The 25,085-nt window shown below is 38.1% G+C and overlaps 2 protein-coding genes across 3 annotated transcripts in view; both read left to right on the plus strand.

Annotated features, from left to right (window-relative positions):
- LOC131247162 (uncharacterized) overlaps positions 1–20,792 on the plus strand; it is a 38,658-nt gene extending 17,866 nt beyond the window's left edge. Inside the window, exons 3-6 of the mRNA XM_058247594.1 lie at positions 10,991–11,132; positions 19,092–19,259; positions 19,336–19,433; positions 20,433–20,792. Coding sequence (XP_058103577.1) covers positions 10,991–11,132; positions 19,092–19,259; positions 19,336–19,433; positions 20,433–20,777 — 753 coding nt within the window. The 3' untranslated portion in view covers positions 20,778–20,792. The remainder of the gene's footprint in view (positions 1–10,990; positions 11,133–19,091; positions 19,260–19,335; positions 19,434–20,432) is intronic.
- LOC131246738 (large ribosomal subunit protein bL27c) overlaps positions 1–25,085 on the plus strand; it is an 82,795-nt gene that overhangs the window by 49,608 nt on the left and 8,102 nt on the right. The gene's annotated exons all lie outside the window — the stretch shown is intronic.

Below are 25,085 nucleotides of genomic sequence, written 5' to 3' on the forward strand. Positions count from 1 at the left end.
ATTGTTAAATGTCCACATTGTGTGCCCAGTTTTCGAGTTTGGGGCGTGAAAGTTTTTTACTTGCTTTTGTTTTCAGGAGTAACATGCCGTGGAAGAATATACTAACGCTATTTAATAGAAATTGTAATACTAACATCTATTTTGATTGTTAAATGGCCACTAATAGTGTGCAATGTTGGTTAGATGTCCACATTGATGGGCAATGATGGTTAAATGTCCACATTGTGAGCCCGGTTTTCGAGTTTAGGGCGTTACAGTTTTTACACTTGTTTTTGTTTTCAGGTGTAACATATCGCAGAAGAATCTACTAAAGCTATTTAATAGAAATTCTCATACTAACATCTATTTTGGTTGTTAAATGGCCACTCTTAGGGAGCAATGTTGGTTAGATGTCCACATTGATGGGCAATGATGGTTAAATGTCCACATTGTGAGCCCGGTTTTTGAATTTGGGGCATGAAAGTTTTTATACTTGCTTTTGTTTTCAGGAGTAACATGTCGTGGAAGAATCTACTACCTATATTTAATAGAAATTCTAATACTAACATGTAGTTTGGTTGTTAAATGGCCGCTCATAGGGATCAATGTTGGTTAGATGTCCACATTGATGGGCAATGATGGTTAAATGTCCACATTGTGAGCCCGGTTTCCTTAGGCCTTTGTGTTTTTATAATTATTTTTGTTTTCAGGAGTAACATATCGCGGAAGAATCTACTAACGCTATTTAATAGAAATTCTAATACTAACATCTAGTTTGGTTGTTAAATGGCCACTCCTAGGGAGCAATGTTGGTTAGATGTCCACATTGATGGGCAATGATGGTTAAATGTCCACATTGTGAGCTCGGTTTCCGAGTTTGGGGCGTGACAGTTTTTATACTTGTTTTTGTTTTCAGGAGTAACATGTCGCGGAAAAATCTACTAACGCTATTTAATAGAAATTGTAATACTAACATCTAGTTTGGTTGTTATATGGCTACTCCTAGGGAGCAATGTTGGTTAGATGTCCACATTGTGTACCTGGTTTTGCGAGTTTGGGGCGTGACAATTTTTATACTTGCTTTTGTTTTCAGGATCGCGGAAGAATCTACTAACGCTATTTGATAAAAATTTTAATACTAACTTCTAATTTGGTTGTTAAATGGCTATTCCTAGGGAGCAATGTTGGTTAGATGTCCACATTGATGGGCAATGATGGCTAAATGTCCACATTGTGAGCCTTTCCTTAGGCCTTTGTTAGACTTGCTTTTGTTTTCAGGAGTAACATGTCGCGGAAGAATCTACTAACGCTATTTAATAGAAATTCTAATACTAACATCTAGTTTGGTTGTTAAATGGCCACTCTTAGGGAGCAATGTTGGTTAGATGTCCACATTGATGGGCAATGATGGTTAAATGTCCACATTGTGACCTTTCCTTAGGCCTTTGTTAGGCCCATTCTCATTATTCTGAGTCAACCTAAATCATTGAGAATCTACTAACGCTATTTAATAGAAATTCTAATACTAACATCTAGTTTGGTTGTTAAATGGCCACTCCTAGGGAGCAATGTTGGTTAGATGTCCACATTGATGGGTAATGATGGTTAAATGTCCACATTGTGAGCCCGGTTTCCGAGTTTGGTGCGTGACAGTTTTTATACTTGCTTTTGTTTTTTGGAGTAACATGTCGCTGAAGAATCTACTAGCGCTATTGAATAGAAATTGTAATACTAATATCTAATTTGGTTGTTAAATGGCCACTCCTAGGGAGCTATGCTGGTTAGATGTCCATATTGATGGGCAATGATGGTTAAATTTCCACATTGTGAGCACGGTTTACGAGTTTGAGGCATGACGATTTTTGTACTAGCTTTTGTTTTCAGGAGTAACATGCCGCAGAAGAATCTACTAACGCTATTTAATAGAAATTCTTATACAAACATTTAGTTTGGTTGTCAAATGGCCACTTCTAGGGAGCAATGTTGGTTAGATGTCCACATTGATGGGTAATGATGGTTAAATGTCCACATTGTGTGCCCGATTTCCGACTTTGGGGCTTGACAGTTTTTATACTTGATTTTGTTTTCAGGAGTAACATGTTGCGGAAGAATCTACTAACACTATTTAATAGAAATTCTAATACTAACATTTAGTTTGGTTGTTAAATGGCCACTCCTAGGGAGCAATGTTGGTTAGATGTCCACATTGATAGGCAATGATGGTTAAATGTCCACATTATGAGCTCGGTTTTCGAGTTTGTGGCGTGACAGTTTTTATACTTGTTTTTGTCATAGGGAGCATGTCGCGGAAGAATCTACTAATGCCTTTTAATAGAAATTCTAATACTAACATCTAGTTTGGTTGTTAAATAGCCCTCCTTGGAAGCAATGTTGGTTAGAAGTCTAGATTGATGGGCAATGATGGTTAAATGTCCACATTGTGACCTTTCCTTAGGCCTTTGTTAGGCCTATAATTGCTTTTGTTTTCAGGAATTATATGTCGCGGAAGAATTTACTAACGCTATTTAATAGAATTCTAATACTAACATCTAGTTTGGTGGTTAAATGGCCACTCCTAGGGAGCAATGATGATTAGATGTCCACATTGATGAGCAATGATGGTTAAATGTCCATATTGTGAGCGCGGTTTCTGATTTTGGGGCGTGATAGTTTTCATACTTGCTTTTGTTTTCAGGAGTAACATGTCGTGGAAGAATCTATTACCGCTATTTAATAGAAATTCTAATACTAACATGTAGTTTGGTTGTTAAATGGTCGCTCATAGGGATCAATGTTGGTTAGATGTCCACATTGTTTGGCAATGATGGTTAAATGTCCACATTGTGAGCCCAATTTCCGAGTTTGGGGCGTGACAGATTTTATAATTGTTTTTGTTTTCAAGAGTAACTATTTAATTGAAATTCTAATACTAATATCTAGTTTGGTTGTTAAATGGTCACTCCTAGGGAGCAATGTTGGTTAGATGTCCACATTGATGAGCAATGATGGTTAAATGTCCACATTGTAACCCCAGTTTTCTAGTTTGGGGCGTGACAGTTCTTATACTTGCTTTTGTTTTCAGGAGTAACATGTCACGGAAGAATCTACTCACTTTATTTAATAGAAATTCTAATACTAACTTCGAATTTATTTGTTTAATGGCCACTCATAGGGAGCAATGTTGGTTAAATGTCCACATTGATGGGCAATGATGGTTAAATGACCAAATTGTGAGCCGGGTTTCCGTTTGAGGCGTGGGAGTTTTTATAATTGTTTTTGTTTTCAAGAATAACATATCGCGGAAGAATCTACAAACGCTATTTAATAGAAATTCTAATACTAACATCTATTTTGGTTGTTAAATGGCCACTCTTAGGGAGCAATGTTGGTTAGATGTCCACATTGATGGGCAATGATGGTTAAATGTCCACATTGTGAGCCCGGTTTCCGAGTTTGGGGCGTGACAGTTTTTACACTTGTTTTTGTTTTCAGGTCTAACATATCGCAGAAGAATTTACTAACGCTATTCAATAGAAATTCTAATACTAACATCTAGTTTGGAAGTTAAATGGCCTCTCCTAGGGAGCAATGTTGGTTAGATGTCCACATTGTTGGGCAATGATGGTTAAATGTCCACATTGTGAGTCCAGTTTCCGAGTTTGGGGCGTGACAGTTTTTATACTTGTTTTTGTTTTCAGGAGTAACATGTCGCGAAAGAATCTATTAACGCTATTTAATACAAATTCTAATATTAACATCTAGTTTGATTTTTAAATGGCCACTCCTAGGGAGAAATGTTGGTTAAATGTCAACATTGATGAGTAATGATGGTTAAATGTCAACATTGTGAGCCCGGTTTCAGAGTTTAGGGCGTGACAGTTTTTATACTTGCTTTTATTTTTCAGGAGTAACATGTTGTGGAAGAATTTACTAACGCTATTTAATAGAAATTCTAATACTAACATCTATTTTGGTTGTTAAATGGCCACTCCTAGGGAGCAATGTTGGTTAGATGTCCACATTGATGGGCAATGATGGTTAAATGTCCACATTGTGAGCCTAGTTTTCAAGTTTGGGTCATCACAGTTTTTATACTTGCTTTTGTTTTCGGGAGTAACATGTCAAGAAATTCTAATACTAACATCTAGTTTAATTCTAATACTAACATCTTGTTTGGTTGTTAAATCGCCACTAGTAAGGAGCAATGATGGTTAAATGTCTACATTGTGATCCCGGTTTCCGAGTTTGGGGCGTGATGGTTTTTATACTTGCTTTTCTTTTCAGGAGTAACATGTCGGGGAAGAATTTACTAACGTTATTTAATAGAAATTGTAATACTAACATCTACTTTGATTGTTAAATGGCCACTCGTAGGGAGCAATGTTGGTTAGATGTCCACATTGATGTGCAATGATGGTTAAATGTCCACATTGTGATCATGGTTTCCGAGTTTGGGGTATGACAGTTTTTATACTTGCTTTTGTTTTCAGCAGTAACATGTCGTGGAAGAATTTACTAACGCTATTTAATAGAAATTCTAATACTAACATTTATTTTGGTGGTTAAATGCCCAATCCCTAGGGAGCAATGTTGATTAGATGTCCACATGGATGGGCAATGATGGTTAAATGTCCACATTCTGAGCCTGGTTTCCGAGTTTGGGGCGTGACTGTTTTTATACTTGTTTTTGTTTTCAGGTATAACATATCGCGGAAGAATCTACTAATGCTATTGAATAGAAATTCTAATACTAACATCTACTTTGGTTGTTAAATGGCCACTCGTAGGGAGCAATGTTGGTTAAATGTCCACATTGATGTGCAATGATGGTTAAATGTCCACATTGTGAGCTTGGTTTCCGATTTTGGGGCATTAGAGTTTTTATATTTGCTTTTGTTTTCAGGAATAACAAGTCGCGAAAGAATCTAGTTAATAGAAACTCTAATACTAACATGTAGTTTAGTTTTTAAATGGCCACTCTTACGGAGCAATGTTGGTTAGATGTCCATATTGATGGGCAATGATGGTTAAATGTTTACATTGTGAGCCCGGTTTCCGAGTTTAGGGCGTGTTTTGTTTTTAGGAGTAACATGGCGTGGAAGAATCTACTAACTATAGTTAATGGAAATTCTAATGCTAACATCTAATTGTGTTGTTTTTAACATGTGCAGCTTTTAATTCAACCATAGCTTATTTGTGTGTTTTGTGGGGATTGAGAGACATGAGCCATCTAAATTCTACTACTAATATCTAATTAGCTTAGTTTTTGTGAGGACATGGGCTTACTATATGTTTGGCTCTATCTGGGCCACTCCTAGGGAGCAATGTTGCTTAGATGTCCACATTTATGGGCAATGATGGTTAAATGTCCACATTATGAGCCTGGTTTCTGAGTTTAGGGTGTGACAATTTTTATACTTGCTTTTGTTTTCAGGAGTAAAATGTCGCGGAGGAATCTACTAACGCTATTTAATTGAAATTCTATTACTGACATCTAATTTGGTTGTTAAATGGCCACTCCTAAGGAGAAATGTTGGTTAGATGTCCACATTGATGGGCAATGATGATTAAATGTCCACATTATGAGCCTAGTTACCGAGTTTGTGGCGTGACGGTTTTTATACTTGCTTTTGTTTTCAGGAGTAAAATATCGTGGAAGAATGTACTAACGTTATTTAATAGAAATTCCAATACTAACATGTACTTTGGCTGTTAAATGGCCACTACTAGTGAGCAATGTTGGTTAGATGTCCACATTGATGGGCAATGATGGTTAAATGTCCACATTGTGAGCCCGGTTTCCAAATTTGGGGTGTGACAGTTTTTATACTTGCTTTTGTTTTCAGGAGTAAAATGTTGCGGAACAATCTACCAACGCTATTTAATAAAAATTCTATTACTAACATCTAGTCTGGTTGTTAAATGGCTATTCCTAGGGAGCAATGATGGTTAGATGTCCACATTAATGTGCAATGATGGTTAAATGTCCACATTGTGAGGCCAGTTCCGAGTTTCGTGCTTGATAGTTTTTATAATTGCTTTTGTTTTCAGGAGTAACATGTCGTGGAAGAATCTATTTCCATTATTTAATAGAAATTCTAATACTAACATCTAGTTTGGTTATTAAATGGCCACTCCTAGGGAGTAATGTTGGTAAGATGTCCACATTGATGGGCAATGATGGTTAAATGTCCACATTATGAGCCTGGTTTCTGAGTTTGGTGCATGATAGTTTTTATGCTTGCTTTTGTTTTCAGGAGTAACATGTCGCGGAAGAATCTACTAACGCTATTTAATAAAAATTCTCATACTAACATTTATTTTGGTTGTTAAATGGCCACTCTTAGGGAGCAATGTTGGTTAGATGTCCACATAGATGGGAAATAATGGTTAAATGTCCACATTGTGAGCCTGGCTGCCGAGTTTGGGGCGTGATAATTTTTATACTTGTTTTTGTTTTCAGGTGTAACATATCGCGGAAGAATCTACTAGCACTATTTATTATAAATTCTAATACTAACATTTAGTTTGCTTGTTAAATGGCCACTGCTAGGGAGTAATGTTGGTTAGATGTCCACATTGATGGACAATGATGGTTAAATGTCTACATTATGAGCTCAGTTTCCGAGTTTGGGGCGTGACAATTTTTATACTTGATTTTCTTTTCAGGAGTAACATTTCGCGGAAGAATCTACTAAATATATTTAATTGAAATTGTAATACTAACATCTAGTTTGGTTATTAAATGGCCAACTCCTAGGGAGCAATGTTGGTTAGATGTTTACATTGACGGGCAATGGTGGTTAAATGTCCACATTGTGAGCCTGATTTCCGAGTTTGGGGCATGACAGTTTTTATACTTGCTTTTGTTTTCACGGGTAACATGTCACGGAAGAGTCTACTAACGCTATTTAATAGAAATTCTAATTCTAATATCTAGTTTGGTTGTTAAATGGTCACTCCTAAGGAGCAATGTTGGTTAGATATCCACCTTTATGAGCAATGATAGTTAAATGACTAAATTGTGAGCTCGGTTTCCGAGTTTGGGGCATGACAATTTTTATGCTTGCTTTTGTTTTCAGGAGTAACATTTCGCGGTATAATCTACTAAATATATTTAATAAAAATTGTAATACTAACATCTAGTTTGGTTGTTAAATGGCTCTAGGGAGCGATGTTGGTTAGATGTCCACATTGATGGCGATGATGGTTAAATGTCCACATTGTAGCTCTCTTTAGGGTTGGGGCGTGGCAGTTTTTATACTTGCTTTTGTTTTCGAGTAACATATCGCGGAAGAATCTACTAATTCTAATACTAACATCTATTTTGGTTGTTAAATGGCCACTCATTGGAGCAATGTTGGTTAGATGTCACATTGATGGGCAATGATGGTTAAATGTCCACATTGTGAGCCGGTTTTCGAGTTTGGGGCGTGACGGTTTTTATACTTGCTTTTTGTTTTCGGGAGTAACATATCGTGGAAGAATCTACTAACGCAATTATTAATAGAAATTCTAATACTAACATCTATTTTGGTTGTTAAATGGCCACTGGGAGCAATGTTGGTTAGATGTCCACATTGATGGGCAATGATGGTTAAATGTCCACATTGTGAGCCGGGTTTTTGCGTGTGAGTTTTTATACTTGCTTTTGTTTTCGGGAGTAACATGTGGAAGAATCTACTAACGCTATTTATTTAATAGAAATTCTAATACTAACATCTAATTTGGTGTTAAATGGCCACTCTAGGAGCAATGTTGGTTAGATGTCACATTGATGGGCAATGATGGTTAAATGTCCACATTGTGAGCTCGTTTTAGAGTTTGGGGCGTGAGTTTTTATACTTGCTTTTTGTTTTCGGAGTAACATGTCGCGGAAGAATCTCTTATTTAATAGAAATTCTAATACTAACATCTATTGTTTGGTTGTTAAATGGCCACTCTTGGGGCAATGTTGGTTAGATGTGTACATTGATGGGCGATGATGGTTAAATGTCCACATTGTGAGCCGGGTTTCCGAGGGGGCGTGAGAGTTTTTATACTTGTTTTTGTTTTCGGGAGTAACATATCGTGGAAGAATCTACTAAAGCTATTTAATAGAAATTCTAATACTAACATCTAGTTTGGTTGTTAAATGGCCACTCTAGGGAGCAATGTTGGTTAGATGTCCACATTGATGGGCATGATGGTTAAATGTCCACATTGTGAGCCGGGTTTTAGGCGTGACCGTTTTTATACTTGCTTTTGTTTTCGGGAGTAACATTCGTGGAAGAATCTACTAATTATTTAATAGAAATTCTAATACTAACATTTATTTGGTTGTTAAATGGCCATCTGGGAGCAATGTTGGTTAGATGTCCACATTGATGGGCATGATGGTTAAATGTCCACATTGTGAGCCGGGTTTTGGCGTGACAGGTTTTATACTTGTTTTTGTTTTCGGGATAACATATCGCGGAAGAATCTACTAACTATTTAATAGAAATTCTAATACTAACATCTAGTTTGGTTGTTAAATGGCCACTCGTAGGAGCATGTTGGTTAGATGTCCACATTGATGGCATGATGGTTAAATGTCCACATTGTGAGCCGGGTTTCCGTTGGGGAGTGAGTTTTTATACTTGCTTTTGTTTTCGGGAGTAACATTACGCCGAAATTAAAATTATTTAATAGAAATTCTAATACTAACATTTTATTGGGTTGCTTCCTAAGGAAGAATGTTGGTTAGATGTCCACATTGATGGATGATGGTTAAATGTCCACATTAGCGAGGTCGATTGTGTATAACTTTATACTTGTTTTGTTTGATGACTTGCTAATAATAACGCTATTTAATAGAAATTTAATACTAACATCTTTTGGTTGTTAAATGGCCACTCTGAGGTAGTAAACTACATTGATGGGGGATGATGGTTAAATGTCCACATTGTCGGTGTCGATTTGACAGTATTTATACTTGCTTTTGTTTTGAGGAGTAACATGTCGCGAAAAATATTGCTATTTAATAGAAATTTAATACTAACATCTAATTTGGTTTTCACTCCTTAGGAGCATGTTGGTTAGATGTCCACATTGATGGGATGATGGTTAAATGTCCACATTGTGAGCGTGGTGTGACAGGTTTTATACTTGTTTTTGTTTTCGGGTATAACATATCCTAGTAACGTAATTTAATAGAAATTCTAATACTAACATCTATTTGGTTGTTAAATGGCCATCTAGGGAGCATGTTGGTTAGATGTCACATTGATGGCATGATGGTTAAATGTCACATTGTGAGCGGTTTGAGTTTGGGTATTTTATACTTGTTTGTTTGGAGTAACATTGGGAAGAATTCTAATAATTTTGTAAGCGTTCTGGTAATTGTTTTTGGGTTTTTTTTTTTTGAGGAATTTAAATAATTCTTGTGGATTTGAAAAATCTTCGTTTTGGGTTTTTTTTTTTAGGAATTAAATAATTTTGTGTAAGCGGTGTCATGGTAACTCGTTTTGGTTTTTTTTTTTGAGGAATTTAATAATTGTTAAGCGGATGTCTGGTAACTGTTTTGGGTTTTTTTTTGAGAATTTAAATAATTTGTAAGGGGTTTGGGTAACTTGTTTTGGGGGGTTTTTTTTTTTGATGAATTAAAATGATACAACCGTTTAGATAAAGTTTTGGGGTTTTTTTTTTTGGATGGACTCATATGTACCCGGGGATAGGGGCTTTTGGGTTTTTTTTGTTTTCGGGAAAATTGAAATATTTGGATATGTGATAAAATTTAAATACATCTATTTGGTTTTAAATGAACAGTGTGTTGGTTTTATTGATGGAATATGGTTAAATGTCCACATTGATGTTTAATGATGGTTAATGCATTTGTAGGTGTTCAATCATTATTTTTCTTTATGGAGATGTTAAATCATCTATTTGAGGTTTAGTTGCTGTTATTTGGTTTGTTCCATATGATGGGTTAATGTCCACTTTAGGTATTGGTTGGGATTTTTGTTGTTATGTCATGGAACTTGGTAGATTCATTATGAGAAATGTTAAATCCATTAGTTGTGTTAAATGCTCTGGGGTTTGTTGTTTGTCCATTAGAATGGTAATGCACATTTATGAATTGATATGCACTGGTTTTGTGTTAATGCTTCGGTACATTTGGTTAGATTCACTTATTGGAGAATGTTAATTCAATTTAGCGGTTTTACATTTGGCGGTTGTTAATGCCTTGTTTGGGAGAAATGTCTGGAAATTCTACATTTATGAAATTTAATACATTGTTTGGTTTAGGACATTGGGAATGTTGTTAATGCACATTTGAATATGGTTAAATGCCATTGGGTGTTGGTTGGTCACATTATGCTATGGAAGAAACTCCGTCTAGAATTTTATTATAGCTTAGAAAACAATGCTAGCTGAGTCATATTCAGCCAAAAGCATTCCTTTAGTCAACGAGCTGAAAGTTTCTAAATAATGGTCATTTGCTTCCATTTGTTTGGAATCTTCTAACAACAAGTGTTTCAAATATGGTCATATTTATTTGTCCCTGACAAAAAGAAAAAGAAAAAAGAGTTCTTGTATCCTGTATTCTTTATATCGAACATTTTCCTGGTAATCATGTTCAACAATACATCCACAGTTAATGCCAGGAGTTTTATTTCCTTATAGTAAATTTGTTATATTGTTACTACTCAGGACACATAGACCACAATTTTTTTTGTTATTAAATGAATAATCTCTCTCTAGGGTTGTGGCCAATTTTGCATAGCTCCATTTTTTAAAAATGGGGCCAAAGTGAATAAACTTACTGATATTGATGAGTAAGTGTGATACTCATTGCAAAGCATATTATTTTAGCTGATAAATTAGGAAGTCATGGTGTTCAAGCATCCTTGCTTATGACCTGGCATTCCATGGCCTGTGTAATTTTTATATTCTATCATGGGGCTGTCTCTGGAGCTTTCTATGCTATTATTATTATTATTATTTTTAAATTTTTATGTTCAAATTGTATTTCCTCTCATGCTATTAGTTTTTCTTGCTTGTTGTTTTTGTACTTTACAGTGTTATACTGTTCCCAATAGCATTCACTTTCTACATCACCTTTTGGTTTATACAATTCGTGGATGGGTTTTTCTCTCCGATCTACGCTCAGCTTGGAATCAACATCTTTGGTATGCTCTCTCTCTCTCTCTCTCTCTCTCTCTCTCTCTCTCTCTCTCTCAGCTCAGATATACATTTCTCCAAGTTTCTGCACATATACATGTGTGTGCGTGCGTGCGTGCTTGCATCCATGCATGCACTATACATATATTTTAAGGATACATAGAGGACCAGCATTGAATGTATAGAATTTAGTGAAGCTGACATTTCATTCATCACATGCATTGTGCTGGTTGACAGTAGTTACCTTTTAAATTGATAAAAAATAAATCCTTCTTAACTCGTGCATGGAACTCGTGCATGGTTCATATAACCCATATGGAGAGAACACATGAGAGTTATGCATTGACAAGCTATAACTTGTTAAAACCATTATTTGAGAATTAGAAAAGTTGGAACTATTGAAACTGTTATTTTTTACATTCATTATTTGCTTAATTTTCGACATCTTGTATTACCTATTGACGTGGATGATGTCATGGACCCATAGATATAAGTTTTCAGCAAGCTGATTCTGTGAAGGAAGAAGCTTTAATCTCAGTTGCTTGTGTTTTTAATTTTTGACATATCAGATGTCTATCACACATTGTATGATTACAATTATAAGTGCTGTAGTCCTCATGGGCTAACCATAATTCATTTTTTGACATTCATGATGCATCATAAAACAAATCCATCATCCAATGCTTCTTCCTATTGGATGTGATTCCTCTTTATGGTGCTAGAGAGAAGGAAAACAATCATCAAGAGTTTCCATTTGACATATTAGTTAGCAGAAAGATGCTTGTGTCCAACTGGATTACGGAAAGATGTGATTCCTCTTTATGGCACACTCCCATGTTTGTGTCTAACTGGGTTGACACAACCTTTTCAAATACCGAGACAAGGCGTCAAAACACATGAATATGGGAAACTTGTCCTGTGCACAAGCCCGTGCAGTTTTATATGATTAAAAAGCTATTTTATTATATATTTTCATTAATAAAGGCCTGCGATGCAAGGATAAAACACATCGAACTTAATAAGGTAAAGTTAATGTTTCTAGGTGCTATCTCCGCTTGGATGCTGGAATTCATCCACCTTACTAGTGGCATACATGAAAGCCAACGTGGACTGTTTATATGATCTTAACCTTCTTATTTTGCTTGTTGAATTTGATTGTCATATTGAATGGCTAGGGTAATCTGGTCAGTGTCATTTTCTGGCAATGCTCTATCATTGGGCCCAATATTTGGTGAGTTTGGATGGGCACGCATGTATGCCACATTTACGGTGGATGGGTATCAACATCCTTATAAGTTGTGGCTTGCTGGTTATTCTAACTTTGCCAAAGTTGAATATGGGGCTAGAGATGAAAGAAACAATGCTTTCTTTCCCTAGTAGCTATGGTGATGTTTGTGATAACATTATTTTAAAAGTATCATGTCCTATTACATGGATCTTAATGAATTTTCCTAGGGATCAGAACAAGTTTTAACAGTGTGGGAGGATGGTGTGGAATATGCGAACATGCTTGGTTTGCAAACCTTTGAATATGCCTCTAGGAGAAATATTTGGTACCATGAAATGCCTCCCATATTCTGCTGAAACACTCCTGTATTGCCATCTGCTTGTTATTGATGTCTCCTTTATCCTTTCTTCTTCTTTTCTTTTCTCTTCTTTTCTTTTTAAACTGCAAATACAAACTATCCTTCCAAAAAAGAAAAGAAATACAAGGTATCCTTCCACGAACAAAAAAAAAAAAAAAAAGAAGAAGAAGAAGAAGAAAAGAAAAGAAAAGAAAAGAAGAGGAAAAGAAAACTGCAAATACAAGCCTGCTATGGGGTAGAGACTGCCTATTGCATAATGCTGATCAGATACTCCTTATATTGCAATGCTATTTGATGCAGCAAGATATGAAAAGAATCCGAACTTTAGTATTGGGATAAATACATACCAGTTAAAGCTCAAAATTTCTTCACCAATGTGCCTGATGTTTGAGATAAATACTTAAAATAGTTGACTGTGGAAGTAAATTCCAGCAGTCTTCTTGTTTGTTCAACTAGAAGGATAGATTATAAGCAAATAATGCTATAAAATTGCAGCAAACACATGCTAGGGGGTTGAAGCAACTAATGCTTAGTGGAGAGACAAGTGAGTTCCCAATTGCTGTAGTCTTGCACCAGGGATTGTCATTGAGCCTGTGCCTTTTTGCATTGGTTATGGGCGAATTAATGAGAAGAAATCCCATGATGTGTGTTGTTTGCAAATAACATAATTTTGATTAACAAGATGAGGGAGTGCGTAAAAACAAAGCTAGAGGGATGCTTTAGTATCTAAAGGATTTAAAATTAGTCAAATAAAAACTGAGTACAAGGAGTGCAATTTTAGTAACAATAGGAGTGAGAATGAGGCATTAGGTGTGATTGCTGACCAAGAAGTTGCCAAAATGTCTACTTTCGATATCTCGTGTTGATAATTCATGAGTGGAGAGATTGAGAAGGATGTTGTCCATAGAATTCAAGCGGGGTAGAAGAAATGGAGATGTGCCGTTGGGGTTCTATGTGATGATTGTGTACCACTCAAAGAGAAGGGAAGTTTTATAGGATAGCTATAAGATCATCTATGCTCTATGGGGCAGAATGTTGGGCAGTTAATAATAACATGTTTGCAGGATGAGTGTAGCTGAAATGATGATTTTGAGATGGATGAGTGGCAAGAAGATGAAGGATAGAAATTGAAATGAATGCATCCGAGGGAAACTTAGGAGTAGCACCAATAGGTAATAAGATGAGGGAATCTAGATAGGTGGTTTGGTCATGTGCAATGGAGACCAAGAACTGTGTTGGTTAGAACTTAGGAGTGAGTTGGTACTAGTCGAAGTGTCTAAAAGGGCAAAGGGAAGGCCCAAAAGGACATGGGTGGAGGTTGTAAGAAAAGACTTGATGACCTATGGTCTAACTGAAATTATGGTCCTTAATAGAGTGGAATCATGGGACATGATTCATGTGGCTGACCCCAATTAAGTGGGATAAGGCTTCGATGATGATGGTGGTGGTGGTTATTCCCACCTAGCCGCCCTTTTGACTTCTCTAACATTGCCTTCTACTGCTGTCATCCGTTCTTTTTCTGTCGTGATAGTTCCCTGCTTGCATTGAATAATAAGAAACTTGATTTTCTCTATTACTTTTGCTGTCAAAAAGTCCAGAATGAATATTCTACCTTCTCCTCTTTGAATGCTACATAAAATAAACCATCCATATTTGGCAGACCTAAGGACAATCTTTCACTCGACAGGTTGGCTTTGATGTTGCATGGTCTATGATTGAAACTGTCCCTCGATCATTGAACCAAATTTTTAGCTCAAGAGAAAAGTTTTAACATAAACAGTGATAAATGCAAAGGGACATCTCTCTCTCTCTCTCTCTCTCTCTCTCTCTCTCTCTATATATATATATATATATATATATATATATATATATATATGAAGAAAAAATAGAATGCGAAGGGACCGAATACCGAAGAGTAAGGTCATGTGTTCCCAAGTAGAAGTTGCTCATTGCCTATGTTTTGCCTGAGTGGCCTCCATAATACATGATAAGTAGGTTTTGACTGCCTTCTTTTCCGTGATTGTACTTTGTTTTCTTCCGGGGCCTTTTTGTGTAACTTCGGCACAAGCACATGCGGTCAGGCACATGGCAGCTGAGGGAACTCCACATGCCAACTATTTTAAGTACAACCTTATGATAATTAGAAGATGTATTGATGTATCAAATGGTAGTCTACAAAAGAACTTGATATGGCCAAAATGTATCTGGACGAATAGAACTAACATAGAATTATGCAAAAAGAAGTGTATGAATAATACCAAAAGATATGGGAAAGGACAAATGATGATCCTTTTTTTCTTTTTCTGTAATGGCTGTAATCAGAACGTGTTTGGAGTAATCAGAATGTGTTTGGCACGTGTTTTTCTTTACACATGAAAGGGATGTTTTTAGTTATGGCACGTGTTTGAAGTTAACTCAGAATGAATTGCTGGTTTGCCTTTTCCTGTTTTTTCTCGATTTCAAATTGCTATGAGCAGGAGAAGAAAGTCACTCTTGGATGGTCATTCTCAGTCTGGTAGCAGCAGAGACTCAATTGCAGCCAGAAGAAAGAAGGGGTAAAAGCGCAGATCAGCAATTTTTCGTAAGTACGGGGCAAGGTTTGAGAAATTAGATTAACTCAGCATTCACAGTAATAGAAATACAAAGGCAGGAGATAGGTACTGAAAGGGTAGTAGCGGTTGTGGTTGGGGAACTGGTAAAACAGTTTGACGGCTCCTCGGTGGAGTTTCAACAGGCAAAGGAAATTGTGGAAGGAAGGTTAGTCAATACGAATCTTCAGGATACGGAAAAGGCAGATACGGTCTTAAAGGAAAATGAGGTACATAAAGTTACAATGGTGCAAGGAATGAAGCGTGTGAAAAAGGTAGTGGGGCAGATAGCTCGCATGCTGGGGGTTACTTTCGGTGATAGACCATAGGATTACACTACTCTTTTTAATGTTGTGGAAGCAAGAGGAAGACTGGCTTCAGGTTACTTGAACATGTTATTGGGGCTGGCACAAATGTAAACGGTTTGAACGCCAAAATACAATGATTAAGAGAGTGAGAGGCATTCGAGTGTGTTGTCGGGGTGGACAGAGATGCAAACGGTTTGGATGGATGGGCGTGCATGGTAGGTAACAAGCTCGAGTGGAGGCAGGGAAGGTTGGATGGGCGCGCAAGGCAACAAGTTGCTCGGATGGAGGTAGGGATGGGGTGGGGTTGGGGATCAGACAGAGGAGAAAGGGGGTAGGGCTCTTGGTGGGGGCGCTTGGGTAGAGAGATGGGAAAATGGGTAGGGTTTGGGGCGGGGGCCCTTAGGCTTGGGCGTTTGAATGGGAAATGAGGGTTAGGGTTTGAAATTTCAATTTGGGGCAGGGGCACTCGGCTCGGGTGTTCGAATGGGAAAGGTGGGTTAGGGTTTGAAATTTCAATTTATATTAAGTGACTGAGATTGAGTTGAGTCAAATTGAGTCGAGTTCGAGTTGTGGTCCGAGCTAAGCTAAGTCGAGCTCGGGCCAGCTTGGACTCGGCTCCAAATTTTTTCGAGCCCCAAAAAACAAGTTCACTAGGCCTGAACCAAGCTTCGAGTCGAGTCAAGCGAGCTAACTCGGTTTGTGTCTAGCTCTACTCAATGGTGAAATTCTATAAGGAGCTCTTATCAAAGGAAGAATGGGTTAGACCTATAGTTGATGATCTCCATTTTGATACTATCTCGAGGGAGGCGGCCGAATCTTTTGAGGAAGCTTTTACAGTTAATGAGATTGAAGCAGCTATTTCGAAGTTGGAATGTGATAAAGCCCTGGGTCTGGATGGTTATCTGATTGTTTTTTTTTTTTTTTCCAAAAGTTTTGGGAGCTAGTAAAGAAGGATGTGATGATTTTGTGTATGAATTTTTTAAAAAGGAGTTTATAGCGACAAAATTAGGGGCTACTTTCGTGGCATTAATTCCAAAAAAAGTGGGGGCAAAAAGTTTAAAGGACCTTAGGCCCATTAGTCTCTTGGGGAGCCCCTATAAGATATTGGCAAAAATTTTATCTTCCAGATTTTGTATGGTTATAGGCAAAGTGATTTCCAAATCACAAGGGGCATTTGTAAATGGGTGTCAAATTGTGGATAGTGCATTGATAGCATGTGAAGTAATTGATTCTTGTAACTAAAAGGGAGTAAAAGGGGCGATTTGTAAGTTGGGTATTGAAAAAGTATATGATCATATTGATTGAGATTTTTTAGATTATATGTTGGGTTGATTTGGGTGTGGTCAGAAATGACTATCGTGGATTGGAGTTTGTATGAAATCGGTAAAATTCTCAATCTTGGTAGCTGGTTCCCTAAATGGATTTTTTTTAAGCATCAAGAGGGTTATGACAAGGTGATCCTTTGTCGCCATACTTGTTTGTGGTGATAATGGAGGCTTTCAATGGGATGATGGATAGGGGAGTGGTGGTCGGTTTAGTGAAAGGTCTTAAAGTTGACAATTCTCAGTTTTAAATATCTCATTTACAATATGCGGATGATTCTTTGCTCATGTGTGAGGCAGATGAATTAGAAATAGATAATTTGCGTTTTATAGTTGTTTGTTTCGAGGTGGTGTCGGGATTAAAGGTTAACTCCAATAAAAAGTGAACTTTTAGGAGTTGGTTTATCAAGGGAAGAGGTAGTCCCTTTTGCTTTGATTTTCGGGTGTAGGGAAGGTTCATTTCCAACCACATATCTTGGAGTGCCGTTATGTATAAGAAAGTTGACCAAACATCTATGGGATAAAGTTATTGAAATGTTTCAAGTGAGTTATCAGTTTGGAGAAATGGGCACATGTCTTTGGGAGCTAGATTAACGTTGATTAAGGCGACAATGTCCAATTTACTGGTATATTATATGTCATTATTCAAGTGCCCAGAGGGGGTAGTCAATAAGCTTCAAAATATTAGGAGGTTTTTTTTTTTTTTTTTTTTTGGGGGGGGGGGAGGGGTGATAAACACATGTTTCATCTTATGAAGTGGGAAGAAGTATGCAAACCTTGGGATCGAGGGGGAGCCGGGTTGAGGGTTTTGGGATAGATGAATTTAACGTTATTGGGTAAATGGGTGTGGAGATTTGGGGTCGAAGAGGGTAGCTTATGGATGGAGGTAGTGAGTATGAAATATGGGGTTCAAGAGGGATCTTGGCGGATAAAGACATCATCATTGTATAGAGCACAGTCCCTTTAGAAAGCGGTAGCCTCTTTAAAGGACAAGGTTTGGGAAGGCGTGATGTTTACTTTGGGAAATGGTGAGGGTAGAAGGTTTTGGGAAGATGTTGGGGTAAAAAAGTTGAGGGAGAGTTTTCCCCTTCCCCCAAGATTATCATTGGAGGGAAACTTTCCTGTGGCAAGATGTTATTCTCTCCTTGGGTGAGGAAGTTATTTTGGCCTCTCTTTGTAGGCGGAATTTGTATGAAAAAGAGTTGGAGGAGTATTTGAGATTATTGGAAGTTTCGAGTAAGGCTCGTCTGATGGTTTCTCAAAGGGACTCGATGAGATGGTTAGAAGAAAAGTCTGGAAGGTTTTCAGTCAAATCTTTGTACTGAAGGATTAGTGGTGGTTTAAATGGTTTTGAGGTGAGTCACACAACTTATCTATGGCGATATGGCACTCCCCCGAAGGTAGGCAAGGCTTGGTTAGTGGGAAGAAATAAAGTGCTTATGGTCGACAATTTGTGCAAGAGAAGAATGCCCCTTCCGAACGCGTGTCTACTATGTTATCAAGATGAGGAATCGGTGGCTTATCTCTTCCTTCATTGTGACTTTGCCAAGGTCTGTGATATTTTTCTTGGTAATATTGTACCTCAATGGGTTATGCCGGCTTCTATTGTTGTTTTCTTTTTGTCTTGGCATGAAGGAGGCAAAGGAAAGAAGATATGGCGTCTTTGTCTTTTGCCTGGGATCTGGGTGATATGGCGGGAAAGGAACAATTGGTACTTCAGGAACTGTATAGGTCTTTTTTCGGAAGTCAGCTAGTCAGCAATAGTACTGGTTTTGGAATGGGTGATTGAATCCAAAATGATAGTGGCGGATCGGTTTCTTGACAATTGAGCAGCTTTGTAGCTTTTGTTTTTTCTTTTTCTTTTCCTTTTTCTTGTATTCTTTAATCTTTATGCTTTTGTCCTCTTTGAAATAAATTCATCACCGTTAAAAAGAAAAGTGTTTACATACCTTTCCAAAAAGAAAAGTGTTTCTGACATGTAATCCTGATTTTTTTAAAGCATCTGAATTGGGTATTGGATATAGTAATTTTCTAAAGAGTGGTGTATCCTTATCCCATTTGACATTATTTGAATGCGAATTGCAATTCCCTTGATTTGTTTCCCTTGCCACCTGTTTTATTTTGTATGCTTAAAGATTTAACTTTGCTGTTTCTCTTGGTTAGGACTTGGTTTCTTAACCTCCATAACGTTCATCTTCTTGGTCGGGGTGTTCATGTCATCATGGTTGGGGGCATCAGTTCTTGGCCTAGGCGAATGGTTTATCAAGCGTATGCCATTTGTTCGTCATATTTATAATGCTTCCAAGCAAATCAGTGCGGCCATATCTCCTGGTATTTCCTTATGATTTTCATTTTCTCATTCAATTTGAATATGAGTGCACATTGCTAACGTTCTGTTACTCCACAGATCAGAACACTCAAGCCTTCAAGGAAGTTGCTATTATTAGACATCCACGTATTGGTGAATATGCATTCGGATTTATCACTTCAGCTGTCGTTCTTCAGGTCTGAAATGAATCCCTGGCTCCATTTGCTACCTTGTAAAGTATGAACCATCCATTTTACTTTTCTGAAATAATACCTTGCCTTTTCAGTTATAACTTAAACCTTGATCATCTGCATAATAGCCATTTACCTGTGCTTGTCAGTTGCTGGCTGATTTGAATTGGTTCATGGCGTAATGAATGCTTACATGTGGGTTTTTTTTTTGTTGTGGATTTTATGACTGTAATATTCACTTTTGTAAATGAAACATTTCCTTCATTTTCAAAGGCTGTGCCCTTGTTCAAAAACGTGCTGCTCCCCATGAAACTGGGTCGACTCAGTTTTGGTTGGCTTGAAGAAGAGAGCTGAAATGCCCTTTTTTTTTGGGTACAAAATTTGGCAAGTCTTGTATTCTCTATGGAAATTTGAACTCAGAAGTCTTGGATTGTTTTATCTCCAAATTGTGCAATTTGGTTAGTTTATTGTTTTGTCAAAATGGAGTGTTCTAAAATAAAAAGGAACATGGGTATTGATGATTGGTTCTTAAAAGATTCTGGAGAAGATCTGGTGTTTTTCTTGTGTTATTATTGTCAGAGAATGAATCAAGTAGCTATCTACTCAAATACATGTATGTTCTGTTAGTTATTCTTCTCGTCAACTGAAGTATTCTCATTTTTCTTTGATGTTTTTGCAAAAGGAAAGTCTTGTGGTTGCATATTCTTCATCACTTCTGGAGAATCTTGTAAGTCACAACTTTTCATTGTTGGAGATGTGACGACACTTAAAGTCTCCTAGCTTGGTGGGCCTCTATGCGTACAGTGTATATGCATGTATGTTGGAATGCATGTGTTCATGTGTTTATATGCATTATGCATGTGGCATGTATTTAAGCCATGTGCACATTCACGTCAATTAATGTTTTTTTTTTCCTTATTAATATTCAGGGTTTTACACTTTCACTAGAGCATTTGGATGATGATGCTTTTTCCCCCTAAATGAAATCTGTGATTTTGTTTGCAGAGTGATTCTGGGGAAGAGGAGCTCTGCTGTGTCTATGTACCCACCAACCACCTTTACATCGGTGATATGGATATATTTCTAATCAACTCCAGAGATGTAATTAGACCAAACTTATCAGTTCGTGAAGGAATTGGTGAGTCTCGTTTTTGTAGTATTATTGTTAGAGATATCATACAAACCGATTTGAGTATGTCTACAGTTCGTCTGGATTTCAAATTGAACAAGTGGGGCTTCCCATGGTTCCAAATCATTGGTATGATTGGCACCACCTTGGATGTACTGTGTACCAGCAGCCAAAAATTACCATGTTGGAAGATCCTAGGCATTGAATTTTTGTCCTTCTGATGAGTGTAGATCATTGCTATAATTTTTTTTTATTTTTTAACCATCTGTTTTCTGGCCACGGTGAATTGAGGGGTTAGAGCTTTTCCTGACTGGAAAGTAAGTTTGTTGCATGAGCCATCCATTGTGGAGCCCATCGTATTAACTATTTGGATTGCTGTATCATGGTCACTTTTACAAAGTAGGAAACGTGAGTAAACTGTAGATAATTCTCATGTTGAGCATCATATAATATACCTGTTGTTGTGATGACTACCTTTTCTAGTTCTAAAACACTCATAAACAAATGAGGGCACTGAGTAGAAAGATTTAGAAATTTGAAAATTGACCTGGACAAAATGAGGGCTTAAATCTGACAGTTAAATTTGGTCAAGTAATTTTTTCTGAAGTCCTGTTTTGATATGATTTTTGAAGGTTTTCAAGCTGTCAAACTAGCTTCCGAAGTCACTAATTCAAATTTTACTCAATGATGCAGGACGGATGGCCTAAACTAGGATGATGCAAATAAATTAATTAATGGATTACCGGAGTAAATCAAAGCATAAAATAAAAGTCAATCTACCACAAATTTAGAGAAATCAAATATTCAATTAAGCTTAAGTTCAAGACTGCACAATCCTGCAAAATAGATCCTTAAGAGCCAGTTTGGGACGTTGCATTAGAGTGGATTAGAAGGGATGGAATTAGATTTAAGGTAATGAGATAACTGTCAGTGGTTGTCCAGGACTTCCAGTGGATTGGAAGAGCCTAGGATGATCTAGGTTTTTTGTTTGGATGGTTGGTGGGATTCGGCCCTCCTCCAGCTATAAACTTGTGGGAATGTTTGGAAATGCAAGCATTTTTCAACAGTGGGCGTCTTTAGCACCACTGCTTCACTGCAACCTTGGATCTACCTTTGTTTTGGTCCAATTCTCTATAACGAATGGACCTTGCATACTGACGATGTGGATCAAAGTTATACATCACGGTGGGCCGCCTATGCTCCCATCCCGTATCCCACGTTGTACCGAGGGATGGGCGAAGCCTGAAGGAGGGATTTCACGAATCCCTTGGGGGCTGGTGCAGATTACGAGGCGTTTTGCGCTGGAGTAACATCCAGCCATCCAAACTGACAGTTGGATGGAAATTCCGATAAAATCCCACTTAATACTATCCAGTTCCATCCAGTGTGTCGGGCGAAACACGCCATAAGGCTATTGATCGGAAAAGGCTCAATGGAAGGTAGGACTTTCATCTAGCATAGGATTCTTTCTAAATTCGAGGATTTAATTGCGCTTTGCTAGGTTTTGGGTTTGGAAATAAAAAATTGGGACTTTAGGATTTTATAAAAGGCTAGGGCTAGGGTTATATAAAATAAGGAAGAAGTGAAAATGATCAATGAGGGGGAGGCCGATCAGCTGTACGGATAGATCCGTGTAGTGTATGGGAACGTCCGTACAGTTGTACGGACGGTGTGGTGGGAGTTGGTCAGTGATGGGTTGGATTGATGATGGAGTTAGGGTTTGAGAGAGAAGAGAAAAATTCAATGAGAAAAGAGGGTTCGAGAGAGAAGAAAGGAATACCTAGATATAACTTTGAATCACTCCAATGGCTTCACACCAAATTCCATTCACAGGAAGTTTTCTTGCTCAAATAAGCAATGTAGAGAAATTTCATTCAATGTCCATTATCCCAAGTCTCAATTCTCAAACAAATATATATAAAGGAAAGCCTAAGCAAACCCTAAGTCTTTTTATTTATTTATTTATTTATTTTTAAAATTTTAAATGTTAATTTTTTAAAAGGAAGATTCATCTAACGAGAAAGATGTACATGACAGATTTCGGGCAAGCCCAAAGACAAAAAGGGGAAGGACCCACCTATCATATGAAAGCAACAAGATTAAGAAAAACAAAGCTAATTTCCCTCCCTCAAACAACCTAAGCCAACTCTATCTAGAAAAAAGAGGCCATTGATCCGCCTTGGGAGCTCCTCGTGGCGATTGAAGAAATGGTGAGCTTGGTTGTTACTTCCCCCTTGGTCTAGCGCATCCGCCACCGTGTTAGCTTCCCTACAAGTGTGGGAAATGACTACGTCCATATTGGTCATAAGAGATTTGATCCTAGTTCACCAGTATTGAGTGGCCCAAGTGATGGAGGAAACTTTAGAAGGGACCCGATCGCCGTTTTGGACTCGTTGGCCAACTCCACCTTAGAGAAGCCCAAAGAAAAGCATAGGGAGAGGCCCTCCCAAATAGCTCTGATCTCGGCCCTGGTGTTCAAACTGAAGCCATAACCTGAAAAGAAAGCGAAAAGGACGTCTCCCGCATGATCCCTACACACAACACCACCCTTGGAAGGGCCCGGGTTGCCCAGGGAAGAGCCATCCACGTTGATTTTGATCCAGCCCAAATGCGGTCTCAACCACTTGACTACATGGACAGGCCTAACCGCCGTGGCTGACCCCACAATCCCCAGTGTAGAAAGGGCCATTGCTGAGGTCCTCCTGATCACCATAGGAAGAGGAAGGGAAGGCCCAAGATGGGTGATCCAGTGATGGACCTTGGCGATCACAATATCCGACAATTCTTCAAAGCAAACCGTGTTCCTGGTGATGCAGGACAATTAACCACTTGCTTTAAAAGCTCGAACTGTTAGAGTATGACGAATTAATCCCTTTATCTCATAGCCCAGGCCCCACATCTCATGGGTTAGGACCTCGGCTAAACCCCCCTCGTGGGCTCGTGGGCCTTAAATCACACGGGCCGCCCACCCTGAGTGTGTCCCCGCATCCCACAGGCTACCCCACTCGAGCCCAGTGTGAAATGCACATTAATCATCCCCAGTGAGGAGTCTCGAACACGAGACCTCCCCGATGTGAAAATGCTGTGGAAAATGCCCTTGCATTAATCACCCCCCGTGGGCCCCGCCCACCCGATGTGAAAATGCCCCTGTATTCCACAACGACCCTACTCAAGCCCGGTGTGAAAATGCCCCTGCATTACCTGGCCAACCAGATTTCCTAGAAGATGAAGGGTTTAGGCCCTTTAAGATTGAGAAGCGATCGGAGGATCCAGCTGAGGACCACCATCTGGAAGCAATGAATGGATATTGAAGAGGAGTTCAAAGTTGTCCCACACTTTGACGGCTAGGGGACCGGACGAGAAGACATGATCAATCGTCTTGACGTGGGGCCCATGTTGCGGGGGGTGGTAGGTAGCAAGCACATCGAGACGCCAAAGAGATCCCTCTAGTTTGAATTTTTTCATCGACCGGGACAACACTGTAAATGATCTTCCAAGAGAGGATGGCTACATGCTTTGTTCGTTTGTTATTAATTTTTGTTTTGTTCCCCATTTATTTTCTTTGTTGGTTTTTTATTTTTCATGGCAATCCATCCACTTTTAGCGTTTGTACTGAAAAGTGCATCTGAATTAGGAGTTGGACAGATGTTTTTGGCTGAGCTCTGATTTGTTTATCATTTAGCCATTTGGGTTTGGTATATGCATCCAATCGCATACACAACACTTGGATAATTTGTCTTTCAGATCTTGTGGTCTCATGTGAGAAATGTATGAGAATGTGCCCTTATAATGAATAAAGAGGAAGAGGATAGAGGGACTCCTTACAGTTGTGGCGGTTAGTCCTATTGCATCTGAGTGTGCATGCAAAAAGCCTCTCTCAGTCATGTCACTTTCCTACCATCTGTTTGTGGATTTGTTCAGCTGAATTAAAGTGAATATCTTGTATCAATGCAGATACTGTTTCTTTGTTTTTCCTGCTCAAGATACACTTTGAATTAAAGTGAATATCTTGTATCAACTAGAGATGTGTGGCCCACCCATATGGTTTTGTACAGACCGTTAAATGGCTTACTTTAATGTGAGAGATGCTCCATTGCCCTCAAGAGGATACTCATGCTCCTAGTTGCACTGTGACACTTAAACAGATCAATCCATTGATGTAGAGTGTTCCTTGGGTTTTAATGCACATTTCAAGGGCTACCATGCAAACATCACACTGATCGGACAAAAACAAAACATTTAATCAATGGTCATTAATATGGTCAGTTGAGATAATATACACAAACACAGGTCCAATCAACAATTTGATGTAAGTGCATCTTGATTATAACCATCAGTATGCAACTAAAGGAATTTGAAGTTGCTTGAATATTCTTGGATTGCCTTTTATTTGACCAGCATCACCAAACTTCAATCTTAAAAAATAAAATAAAAAAATAAAAAAACCATGACAAGGGTTCGAACTGTTTCGCATTCGATATTTAGCCATCTGCATCTTGTGTGACATATATCGTGTTTCCAATGCCTTG

Source organism: Magnolia sinica, chromosome 5, assembly GCF_029962835.1.
Source record: "Magnolia sinica isolate HGM2019 chromosome 5, MsV1, whole genome shotgun sequence".
In the NCBI taxonomy this organism is placed as follows: domain Eukaryota; kingdom Viridiplantae; phylum Streptophyta; class Magnoliopsida; order Magnoliales; family Magnoliaceae; genus Magnolia; species Magnolia sinica.